Genomic DNA, 13,640 nt, shown 5'->3' with positions numbered 1-13,640 from the left:
TCTTAAAACAGAATTAAAGACACATCGTGTCACGAAGGAATTACAATTAATTGTCTTGATATTGAGAACTGTGCGGTTAATGGCGAAATGTGTTACTAGTATAAACGGACCCAATCATAAGAAACTGTAGCATATGCAATTTTCCGCTTTAGACGTCCACGCGGTATAAAGACACATTTTATTACATAAGTCGGTAAGATTTATCTAAAGTATTCATAATTTTGTACTATCTTTTCTTTAGGAATAACCGTAAGTGCAACCTTTAAATAGATAGTTAAACAAACAAATTGATAATGAACATTCCAATATTTTATTAGTATTTGATAATAATGCAATATAAATGTACCGAAAGGGACGTATAATGAACCATTGACTCGTTTGTCATAAAAAAAGTTATCTAGTATTTCCATTAAAAAGAGCCGGATTTTCATATTCAGTGCTTTGCAAAAAAGAAAAATCTTTATTTTTAAAACAGTTTAGGTACCAACAAATTACACTATTACACTATTACACAATGAGCAACATAATTGACCATTTAATAAAACAACAGCAACAACAACAAACCCCATTAGGTTTATAATGTTTTTATTACTTTGTATAGTAATGAAATCTGAATAGGGTATTAATACAACATATATAAATTATATACATACAAATTAACACTTCTTCGACCTTTTTTTTTTACTTTAAATTTACTATAAATTTTCAATTTCAAGTCACAGATTACAATTAAAGAATTGTTAAATAATTGGTAAGCGTCAATGACTTATGTAATACGTTCTATCCGTCAGAAATTACACGAATTACCATTTCAACAGCAGTTCATATCTTAAAGCCCAAGTGTTATTTTTTTTCTTTGAAATTTATTTTTAAAAGCTTTCCGCTATTTTGATTTTTATGATTTTTTTGTTGTTGTTGTTATCATTTACTATATATCTTACATTACTTTTTTATTTTCCATAAAAAATCTAAGCAAAAGAAAACAATCGTCACATAATCCTTCAAAAGAACCTATTGCAAATATTTATGCCAACTTACTTTTCAAGCAGTTAAATTTGTTTTATAACTTAAATGTTCGAAATGTTCTTGAAAAAGCAAACGTTGTGCTTGTTTTTTGCAATAAAATATGTCTGTTGCGCCTGTTGCGCCAAAAAATCTTTGTTGCGTAATTTGTCATACCTTTTGTTCCCTCTCCGAAATTTGTTTACGACATAAGTCACGACATTAGAATATAGACTAGCCCATTGACACGTTACTTATTAGGTAGATAAAAATAGATTAAAATGAAAAGAATATGATATTCAAACATGGCACTATCACTTCACTTTAACGTTTATTTTTAGTTCCTTAAAGCTCGGAGTCATGTTCTACATCAGAAAAGCTACTTTTATTAAAGTATATGCAAACAGTGTGATTTTGTTAAACAAAGAGTGAGATTTTGTTAAAACAAAACCAAAAAATAGACAAAAGCAAGACTAAAATTTTCCCCATTGCTAAATAGACGAATACATATCTACTAGACGCTGCGTGCACGCAAGAAATAATAATTACAGAAATATAAGAACACAAAATTATAAGTGGACAATGTGTTAATATGTGAAATATCACTGCCATAATAATCAAGTTTTCTGACTGAGCAGTATATCTTAAACCTTTCGCTGACAGAGTTATTGTTTTATTGATAGAGTTTTCTAAGAAATTACTTTATTATTAATTAATATACATTGTATTATTATTATTTGTTATTAGTATTATAATAATTATATATGTTTCCAAATCTGTTAGTATAATAATAATTATTGTCGATGTTATATTTTTTATATTTATTATTTTTGTTATTATTATTAATTTATTATTTCCATTATTATAAATAAAGAAACGACAAAAGCCGTCGATATGGCAAATACGCCGAAAGTACCAGGAACGACATAAGCCGTCCCTATGGCAGTGAAAGGGTTAAAAATACCGACAATTAATGTGATGTCTCATTATATTGTTATTACCAATTATCTGTGCAGTTCAATAGTAAGAATGATTCTCAGAATTGATTTTAAAATAAATCAAAATCACTGATGTGTCTGAAATTAGATAAACCTTTCATTAATACGATCAGACTTTATGTCCTTCTTAACATCATTGAAGATTTCCTTAACGTGTCTCCTTCAGGTCCTTCTTGAAACCCTCCATGCCAGTGTCCACAATAAAGGAAATCAGCCCCATCAAGTTGACATATTGTACCTGGTGGGGCATATAATCCATTGAGATTAGCGTATGTACATGAGTCATACCACCAGCCTCCGTGTCGATCAACAGCACAATTTCCTGTATCTTTTGAATCTAGGTCACGGTCAAAAGTTGAAAAAGCAGCTAAATTATTGTGCGCTAACCCTTCTACTAGGTTGCCTGAAAAGGATAATTAATATTTTCACTGCTTGTTTAAGTACATTGACAATTTTAGTCAATCATATAGTGGGAAAATTCCCCAATTAAACAAATAAAACATTGAAACAGTTTTACATCTGCAAGATAATCTTTTTTGTTTATATGTTTTTTTTACTCGTTATTTGTTAAAGTTCTCTTAAGATAAAGGTTAATACATAGAGATAACGGTAAATGTAATGTTACAAAATAGGTAAGGAGAAAATGATTTATTTCTGGACTTTGTGTTGCTATAGCAAAGCTCAATTTAGGGACTTAAATTTATATATCAATTAAAACTAATGAAATCTTCATGCCAAAAGTATGTTTGTTTATTACATTAGTACGGAAACGTATAGCGACCACCCCTATATGATATATATCAAATGACATTTTTTATAGTTTTATAGTATGTTTCTTATATGTAAATATGATTTGAGGAAAGAAATACATATTTAAAAAGATGTTAGTGTATTATTTTTTCATTTAGTCAGAAAGTTAAAAGTAGTTTATCTTGCATTATAAGATAAAAAAAACGTACGATAGATTACGAAAAAATACGTATTATATATGATTTACAACATAACTTGATTAAATTGCTTCCTTTATACATTGCGTGAGATTTTCTGTCCTCATTATCAAATATAAGCTGTAAAATATGTTATATTATAATGCAAAAAATCAAATATATATAACTAATACATATAAATGAACAGAAAAAAACTCACATAAATTTTAATCCAGCAATATTAACAGCAGATTGAGTAAAAAGTATATATTCAATATCAAATAACAATTAAAATATTGGTCAAAGATATATCATGTGTTAAATAAATTGTCTAAAATTCTGTTTTACTAACATTCAGAGGCGGAAGATATTACAATATACATATTTCAGATCAAGTAAGTTTGTAAAAATTGGTTAGGTATATAATATGTATTAAATAAATTGTCAAAAATTATGTTTTAACTAACATATAGGGGTGGTCGCTATACGTTTCCGTACATTAGTACATTTCATCATATATTAGTTTAGTATAATTTATCTTTCATACTGTAACTATCAACATTCGTATAAATTTTGTACCTGATGCGTTGCGTAACCCAATGTTGAGTCTATAGTCTGTTCCATTTGTTAACTTAAATTCCTGAAAGGTCTCATACCCTATTTCGTTTCTGTGATTTGTTACATCAAGGCGAGCTTCTGAACGATTTTGGTCAGCTAATTCTTGTATGTACTTCAGGCCTATGGTAAACATAAATTACTATAAATGCAATGTGTGCGAACTATCATGAATATATATACAATACCTAATCGTCAAAACTAAAAGTTGAAATGCAAAAATAAAACGAAAGAAAAACAACTTTAAATGAAACAAAATCAAATAGTGTGACACACACAAAAATCTCGTTATGATAAACTTTACAGCATATACATTATTTACGCAAACTGATTAATTTTATATTAAACGATCTTGTTATATAAATACATTCACTAACTGTATTAAATGATCAAAAACCAAATGATATCTGAATGATAGCCTACTAGATATATAACACTTAGTTGTAAATTTAATATCAAATGCAAATATAAAGTGAAATAATAAACATGCGTATAATCTGTATCGTACACATTTTGCATTGTCAAGAAATCTTGAAATTATTCACTATTTTATCTTCTGCCATATTAATATCTTATATCAACATATCACATATCATAATAAAGACATATAAACCAATAAAGTGTATCGCTGCAACAGTTATTACGTGTTCCTAAAATATAAAAATAAAACTGAAACATTTAAAAACAAGAATATCTTGACACGCAAGACGTTTTTGTCCAGATTACATTGATATCTTTAAACCTTTATACGCATTAACGGTAGATGTATTACGTAACAATGTTAGCCATTGATATTGTGAAGTACGGAAACGATCATTTAATCACTGTATTACACTTATTAACACTAAAACTATTATCGGACAGACAATACATCAGCAGTACGTATGCGAGATATGACATCCCGTATACTGACAATCTATAGAAAACGCGACACATTTTATGCTTTTTTTTGTATTTCTTTCTTTCTTTTTTTTGGCATAGCCTATCATCTTATGTTTTAAAGTACAAATGCCCGCGTACAATGAATGAAAATAACAACATAAGTCGTTTAGTTAAGCAAATTGTTTCACTTATCTAAAATAAAAATATCAAAGTGAACCATAAATTTAACCTAGCCACAGTTCTCCTCTTGCGATTCCAAACCCATTTTCATACTCTGTGATGTTTCGATAAAAGTCTATAGACCCGTCAAAGCGCCTATGAAATATCTACAAAGAGTGAAACGACATTAGCACAGTATAGTTAAAATAGACAAAAGAAATTTAATCAAATTCAATCTGACGTATTATAAAGTAACAAACCATTTATATCCTATGAGATGGAAAAGGGGCGTTTCATAGAACTATTGCACATTTTGATATTATGCTTGATAGACTGTTCAGATTTAGGTAGTAAACTATGAAACAGACTACGAGGATCCTAAACTGGCTCCGGTACAGACCTGAGCATCTAGCTCGACGGTAACTGTTTACTGCCGTAAAGAGGCTGTGTAAAGTTTCCGCTAAGAACTCGATATTCCTGATTGAGACAATAGCCGTTTGATTATTTTTTCTTGCATATAACAAATTAATGATATCCGGAAAGAAACTACGAAAACTAATATTTTCATTTAGCACTGTTTTCTTTTTGTTGTGTATGAATTTACAGCTTTCAAGTATGCGGAAAACAGAAAAAATGGAAGTATCTATGCTCCAACGATATTTGCTGAACAAAGTTTTCATTAGTTTAATACTTTACATACCGTCCAGCCGCCACCGTCTGTTTCCATGTCACAATTCACAATAAGTTTCTTCTTAGACTTCCATAGTTCTATCTCATAAAATCCACTTTCTGCTTCCGGGTATACATCAAGAACTTCTTTACAGTCGCTCACTAGGCAATAACGATATAACAATAAAAAAAACATAGCATAGCTTCTAATGAATTCACCGAGTTAAGAATAATTCATAAAGCAAAACTATTGAATTGGTGATAAATCCTTGGCTTTCATATTATTCTTTACAGATTTATAAATGTTTGTATTGTGGCGTTTTTCATTTAGATGTGGTATTGTTTATCAACACAGAATAGTTTTGAATTTGTTTAAGCGTATAAAGCTTTATCAGGTTATATGTAATTACTAGAGTATCTATTTGCATATTAACGAAAATCATACCAATGTTTGTAAATCTCGGTCTGACAACAAAGTCATAACTAAACTTTCTAGTTATGGCAACTGATATTTTTGTTTTGGAATATATAATTCTGTTTGCATAATTATATCATCATGATTTAAGTAAACGGATATAAACATTTTGTTTAACCACTCACCAGAAATAATCAAAAGAATATGAACACAAGGTATTTTTGAACGTTGTGAATGAAATATTTTACTCTTTTCAGACCCTACATGTGTTGACCCCATTTTTTCGCTTCGTCATATAACCATTTGTGGGTCGAAGCAACTCTCACAGTGGTTTTACAAATTTTTTTTCATGGGTTTACCTGATGTGAAACTTATAAAGTGTAGGAAAAGAAAAACAACTTTTACAAAAAAAGAATCAAAAAGAAAAGAAAAAAAAAACAACAAGAACAAAAAGAAAAAGAGACAAGGTCGACATGCATTCACACTTGCACTGTATTTGTTTAATAGTTTCAAAGCATCAACATTATATAAAATCTAATGCATGTTATTTGGCTTGAATTATTTCTTAGTTACATTAACTCAATACTTTTCGGTCTAAAAATAGGATTATCTCAGCTGACATTTTCTTTTTAAAATACAGACATAATTTAAAAAAAAAACTCAAAACTTTATCAAACTTAGGTAGCCTATTTTATTTCTGATTGCTACCTCTTTATCAGTCTTGAGCTTTTGTGTTATAAAGTGTTTTTTGCTCCAATCATTGATAAAGAAAGATCAAGCATTTAACACTGATAAACCTACATTTGAAAGTATGCTAAAAAAAATTGTTGCGTTAGGCAGATCATCATTTGCATTATAGCAAAACATCATTTCTTTTATACACAAATATAAAAAAAGGTTCTTCATTTTTTATAAGAAATTCAATTATAAATGTTTTGACAATGGGAAACAGCCAAAATGGATGCTCAATGCTTACAACATTATTACAACAAAAAAAACATGAAGGACTTTCTTTATACATAATTTAGTATAAAAGATGATTGGTTCCAATAATCCTGTGTAAAATTCTTGTTTGGAACCATTGCAACTTTGCACGTTTTGTATTTCAAAAAGGCATTTCAAAAATGAGTTTCCATTAATTTTCACTAAAAGCTTCATTAAGATTTGTTTGTCCATTTTTCGATACTTGTGGGCTTTGATTTATTTTTATTTAATATATTATAGAAATTTTTGCTCCATTTATGTGTGATATGATATCTTAAAAGTATAGTTGTATGTCTTGGCCAATACTTTTCTGTGGGATGATATAGATTATATCATATTTATTTAAAAGTTGCTTTACTGATACGTGAAAACACACCGTTGAAAATTATGAAATTAGATTGAACATTATATCTATTAATAAATTCATTATAAGATAAAAACTTTCCATCAGATGCTATTAGGTGTTCTATGTTATAAACATCAGTTTCTATATACATATTCAATGGCGTTGTACAAAAGGATAATAAAAGTATGTACATATAGATAAAAAAAACAACACACATGCATGGCAAATGAACTACAAAAAAATATGTTAAAGATATCAGCCGTGTAAAAAATAAAGTATTAAAAACTTTAAAAAAAGAAAGAATAGTTATAAAAAATAACAATAAAAAATAATTTAAAAGAAAATAAAAATTAATGGTTATTTCAGTAAAATTTCAAACACATTTCCACATCTCTATCAGTTTACAGCCCAATCACAATCTTAAAACAATGTGTAAAAATCTCTAAAATAGTAGGTTTTGACATTTTTCTTGAACATGTCCAAAGTCGAAGACTGTCTTGTATACAGAGGCAATTTATTCCAGAGAGTTGGACCAACGGTACTAAAACTTCTGTCGTTAAATGTTTTCCTTTTGTTAAAGGAAAATAATCCATATTATCAACAGATCTGAGATTTGGTCTTTTTATGACAGGCTTGTGTAACAGTTCTGTTAGATAAACTGGAGCATTGCCCATAAAACAGTTATACATTGTACATAGTATTTTAAAATTGATCCTAGCTTTAATTGGTAACCAATGCAGTTCCAACAAAGAGTCTTTGGAACTATCATATTTTCCGCGTTGCAAAACAAGTTTAGCGCACATATTCTGGATTCGCTGTAATTTTTGTAACTCACTTTCTGAAATGCCAAACAATATAGCGTTGCAATAATCCAAATGTGAGATTACAAGCGACAATACTAGGATTTTTGTGGCGTCCTGAGTCAGATATTTGCGAATGCTCTTTATTCTCAAATAATTTAACATAGCAGTTCTACACTTGGTCTTAACATGTGTTGAGAATCTTAGGCCCTCGTCTAAGTAGGCACCTAAGTATCTTATGACACTGACATTTTGAATTTTATCGCCGGCGATATCAATTTCTTTAATTGAACATTTACTAAGTTGGGTTTAACTACCAAACATAATGAATTCTGTCTTAGTGGTGTTCATTTTGAGTTTATTGGCATTCATCCAGTCATTGATGATTACAGCACTGTCTTCAAGTTGCTTTATAGCGTTAAGTTCATTGGTCACTGAAGTTGGTCGAAAGCGTTGACTAGCAATGTGGTCATCAGCAAAGCCGTACACAGATATGGATGGTGGTATCACATCAAAAAGGGTTCCCGCATATGTGAGATAGAGCCACGGACCAAGACAGCTCCCCTGAGGTACACTGCATTCCAGCAATCGTGGAGTCGATTCAGTAGAATTAACACTGACGCGACAACCACGAGGTCGCAGGTACGAGTCCACCCAAGCTAACACGGTACCATTGACACCGTACTGACTGTAACACGTCGAGTAGAATGTCGTGGTCAACGGTGTCGAAAGCTGCACTTAGATCTATTGCAATTAGAGCTGTGACCTCTTGCTTCTCCATACCGTCTAGAAGATCATTGACAAGTCTGAGTAAAGCAGTCTCACATGAATGATGACGCCTGTATGCTGATTGATTTTTGGGTAACAAATTATGGGTATCGACATGGTTATTTAGTCTGAAGAGCGCAGCCTTTTCTATCAATTTTGAAAGAAACGATAAGTTACTGACAGGCCTGTAGTTTGACAATTGTAATTCTAAACCAGACTTCTTAAGAAGGGGTCTAACGATCTCCTGTTTCCAGTGTGTTGGAAATACGCCTTTAGACAGAGATAGATTGACCAGTTTGGTAATGGTTGGCAGAAGCTCATCTAGATGTGACTTTAATATATGTTTGGGTATTAAGTCCAGCTCACACGATTTGGTATTTAGTTCACAAATAAGGCTCTTCACCTGTGTTTCTGTAAGATCTTCGAAATTTTCTAAAGGTTGAATTTGTTTGACATTTGGAATGAAGCTTGGAAAATCCTGAAGTGATTTACGAATTTTAGCTATTTTATCCATAAAAAAGTCTGCAAACTTCTCAGCTAGCTCACCGTCATTTGTAGACTGTGGCATAGGATTTTCAGCTTTAGTACCAGTAAATTCCGAAATTAAACCATAGATTTTTTTGAATCACCTTTGGCATTTAGAATTTTCTCACTTATTACTAGTTTTTTCTCAAAATCAATTTCTTTACAGTATCTATTCCGTGCTTCTTTAAATTTCTTGAACTGTTCTGGCTCTTTGTACTTTCTCCAAATTCTCTCTTTATTCCATCGAACCACGATTTTAAATATACGCTTTTTGAACCAATTAATATGTTATAATTGTTAAAAAAAATAAAGGATGTTTTCCGAAAAATTGATTTTCGATTTGAATTAATTCTATAAATCTTGATAAGGCTGTTAAGATTGTTAATTTTGTTTCTTTTGCAAGTTTATCAAAGTAATAGTTTCCGCAATGAAAAAAAATGCATATCTTTTTTGTCGTAAAGAATACTTTTCCAACTAGCATTTGAGATTATTCTTTTAAACCATGTTATTTTTAATGCCATGATAAAGGCAAAAAATATTTATCATCTGCAAGCCGCCTTCGGCATAGTTTTTACAATAACTGAAGACTTAATCTTTACATTTCCTTTCCAAATAAAGTCATAAAACATTTTATTTAATACAATGATTACATCGTCAGAAGTAGTGAAATGAATAAATGATTTAGAGATGAAATCAAAAAGATTTAATAACAGCAATTTTACATATTGGTATGAGAATTCTTCTTTTCCAACTTTGGATAACCTTTCGAATATTGTTTATTGTTTCGCTATAGTTAAAATCTATAATTTTATTTAAGTCAACATGAAAATTTATGCCTAACATTTTTAATTGATGTTGATTCCAGGATAATTTCCATCTTGTTGTTCTACACTTTTGAGAATATTTCATTTTCCCTATCCACACAATTTTAGTTTTATAAAATTAAGATTAAGTCCCGATAGTTGTGCAAAATCTGACAAGATTTCCAAAGATTTTTTAAAACACTTGATCCATCTAAAATCATTGTTGAGTCATCTGCAAAGTGTGACAATTTATGTCCTACATTGTTAATGTCTATTCCTTTAATAATCTTGTCATTTTTTATTTTTAAAGTTTTTTTCAACTTCAGCACATAATGTAAAAATATATCATGAAAGAGGATCTCCTTGTCGGCAGCCTTTACCTATTTTTACAAAATTTGATAAAAAAGAACCACATTGACTAACAGCAGAAATTACATCTTTATATAAAATATCAAACATTTTTTTTATAAATGGACCAAAAAAGACAGGGTATACTGTACAAATGTCCAAGAGTGACTCAAAAGCTTTTTCAAAATCTATTCAAAGAAAAGTCCAGGAATGTTATTTTCTTCAGTATACTGCATGATATCATAGATAAGACGGGTATTTTCTCCAATATATCTTCCTTTGATGAAACCTGTTTGATCTTTATTTATTAGTTTATCTAGTAGAGTAAGTTTTATTCGATTTGCAATGCAACTTGCAGCAATTTTGTATACTTCATTAAGAAATATTATAGGTCTTAAATTTTTCACGAATTGTTTAGGTTGGTTTTCTTTTGGAATACATGTTATTACACCTTGTGTTTAGGTAACTGACAATCTATTTGAAGAATAAGCATCACTGATAGCTCTTACAACAAAAGGACCTAGATCTTTCCAGAATACCTTATAAAAATATGCACTAAAGCCTAATGTCCCCGGACTTTTATTATATGCCATATTTTGTAAAAACTTTATTAGCTTCTTCATAACTTATATAGCATTCTAATAAATTGGATTCCGGTTCACTTAAAACCGGTACTTTTATATTTTCCGCAAATTGTAAAAATTGATCATTTGCATCATACATGTATGACGACTTTTTGCTTAAAAGATGTCTATAAAAAATCTTCAATTTATTTAAATATTAACTCTTGATCATTTAGAATACTGCCGTCATCTTTTTTAATCTTATATATAGTCTTAGTCATGAAACTATCTTTTTCTAAACCGCCAAAAATTGAAGGTTTTTTCTCCTTCTAACGTCCGCTTTGCTCTTGATCTTATAACATAACATTGAAGCTGAATTTTTATTTAATTCTTTTAAGTAAATTGCAATTCTTGCAATCGGTTCAGTTTATCGTCGGACAAGTTTGATTAAATTTCATTTATTATACTTTTTTTTCGTCATATCTTTCTTTTTCTTTAGATTACTGCTGTAAGATATAGCTGCCCCTCTCAGTTCCATTAAAAGTGTTTCTAAAAAACAACTTGCCGTTTTTCGTAAGCTGAATGTCATCATTTGATATTTCTATGTTCTATGTTTATGTATATTAAAAGTTATATATAGGTAAAGCATACTGTTTTTTTAATATCAGCGATACTTGTCTGTATTTTATTCAAATAATTTATATGTATATATTTTAAAAGGGAATTGTTATGTTTCGATATACCTTTTTCGTGTATAAAAACATTAAACTTTACCTTCTTTTTTAACAATTTAATGATCTGACTGACAGCTTGTCTTAATATAAATATTTCCTACATCAGGAAAAATTGTTTCAGTTACCAGGAAAAATCAAGGCGTGCTTGTTGGAGTGGTGTCGGTTTACGCCATGTGCCATGTTCGGATTCCGAAAAAAATATCTGAACGGATCAAAAAGATTTCTCTGATCAATATTTTGTATTATTACCCCTCACATTTTCGAAATGTTAATTTCCCATAGGCCTCTGGGAGTTATTCTTACTGTTAATGCAAGTGTACTGTTACATAGGTAACAGTATTTTTTAACAGTATAAAATCTGGTCACTTGGTCTAGTTTCTTAATAAAATGAAATAAAATGGCCGCCATTTTTCTCTCGATTCATTCTTATTTTCGACGATAGGGACTCACCAAAGTAACTATGGCTCTCATAAAATTTAGTTCTTTGCACCCTACAGCTCTTTTCGCGTAAAAAATATAATTTTGTTGAATAGTCAAAAAGTTAACATCCGTTTTCAACGGAAGTAATTGTAATGTGAATAATTTTTTGTCAAACTAAAACATGCAGACGATTTAAGCATGCAACAAAGGATTATTTAACAATTTTAACCAGTGAAACGTTACAGATAGAGTTGGTGGACAGACATCTGTAGGATATCTTCGTCATTTTGTAAATGCACTTTGTGAAAAACCGTGCGAAGAATATTCTGGATAAAGAAGGATCAGATTTCACAGATCACAACCTTATGAATGGGTTAGTGTTTTGTTTTCTAAATAAAACATAGTTAATTGTATGTTTATGACTGGTAGATATCATCACTTGCTTAAAGAATAAAAGAAAAACAGCTTCTCAAGTAGGCCTACAGTACATTTCACTTAAAACTTGCAAGGTAAGGACAGATTAGTTATTGCTACTCTTGATTTATTTTTGCTACAGTTAGATTTAGTTTACAAATTCAGATCATCACAGTATTTGTTCGGAGTAATAAAATAAGTAACACATGGATTTGTGTGTAACCTTTAAAATATCATCCCTCGTAAAAATACTGTGACCCTCGGCTACGCCTCGGGCAACAGTATATTCCTCGGGATGATATTTTTACTGTTACCAATAAACCCATGTGTTATTTATATAATATAAAATTTCTAGCTTTATCATTATTTACAGATTTATAGTTGTAATAATCTTGTTCAGGATCTAGAACTTAGTTAAAAATCGCCACATAAGATATAAGAATCTTTTCCTATTCTGTCAATAGATATCAAACACTTCGCTGTCAAAAATTGGTTGATCTGTATTTGGGCCGTAAAGATTTATAAGGGTTTATCTTTTTTCTTCAATTGTTAAGTCTAAAACAATAAAGTTTCCTTTGTTATCAATATGTTTGCTATGAATTTTATATTCAATATTTTTATTAAAAAATATTGCAACTCCCCGTGAATTGTATGTTCCTTGACTCAGGAAGCATTCATTATTCCATTCACAGTATATATTTATATTCATATTAAACGATAAGTGTCTATCTTGTAAACAGTAAGTACTGCATTTCATTTTTTTCTGCTTCAAAAATCTAATTACTCTAATCTCTTTTTTAGAACCGTTAAGACCTCTACAATTCAAAGATATGATATTGGCTACTTGCATTCCTCTAAAACGTATTTTTGAGAAAAAAACATGTTTCAGTAAAGGTTATGTGAACAAAAAACAAACAAATTAATAGATCATTTATACATACATAAACAAATACAGACAAACACACACATATATACAAAATAAACACAGAAAGAACAATTGTTACCAGAATATAACTTGAGAAAAATAATTATATCACTTATACACTGGATATATTTTTCACTTGTTTAAATGCGAAACTGTGACAGTAAAAAGAACACAGATAGCTCGACTATTCTTCTTGTTCAAGCGCTAAGTCTTCTTCTAACCAGAATAATTTAGTTGAAAAATATAGCTTATATTAAAAAACAAATTATCTGAATAATCGAGCTAAACTTAAGAAAGAAGCTTCTTTTGTTTTCTTCAAAGCTTACATCTCTATTAGAAAAATA

At 29.8% G+C, this 13,640-nt stretch overlaps 1 protein-coding gene across 1 annotated transcript; it reads right to left on the bottom strand.

The window, feature by feature from the left end:
• Positions 1–2,116: 2,116 nt before the first annotated feature.
• Positions 2,117–9,132, bottom strand: LOC132756388 (angiopoietin-2-like). The gene is made up of 5 exons (XM_060747449.1): positions 8,418–9,132; positions 5,283–5,413; positions 4,653–4,749; positions 3,506–3,664; positions 2,117–2,403 (listed from the first exon to the last, which is right to left on the bottom strand). Exons 1-5 carry the CDS (start codon positions 9,130–9,132, stop codon positions 2,117–2,119), a joined length of 1,389 nt encoding a protein of 462 aa, XP_060603432.1.
• Positions 9,133–13,640: the final 4,508 nt, after the last annotated feature.

Source organism: Ruditapes philippinarum, unplaced genomic scaffold (assembly GCF_026571515.1).
Source record: "Ruditapes philippinarum isolate M1 unplaced genomic scaffold, ASM2657151v2 ctg570_1_1_1_1, whole genome shotgun sequence".
Lineage (NCBI taxonomy): Eukaryota > Metazoa > Mollusca > Bivalvia > Venerida > Veneridae > Ruditapes > Ruditapes philippinarum.
Note: the sequence above shows the minus strand (reverse complement) of the source record. Positions and strands in the feature narration are given on the sequence as shown.

Coding starts and splice junctions, on each gene's coding strand:
- LOC132756388 (XM_060747449.1), bottom strand. CDS start 9,132: ATGCCACAGTCTACAAATGACGGTGAGCTAGCTGAGAAGTTTGCAGAC. Junction 5,414..8,417: donor TGCGACCTCGTGGTTGTCGC/GTCAGTGTTAAT, acceptor GTTATTGCCTAG/TGAGCGACTGTAAAGAAGTT. Junction 2,404..3,505: donor TGGGTTACGCAACGCATCAG/GTACAAAATTTA, acceptor TATCCTTTTCAG/GCAACCTAGTAGAAGGGTTA.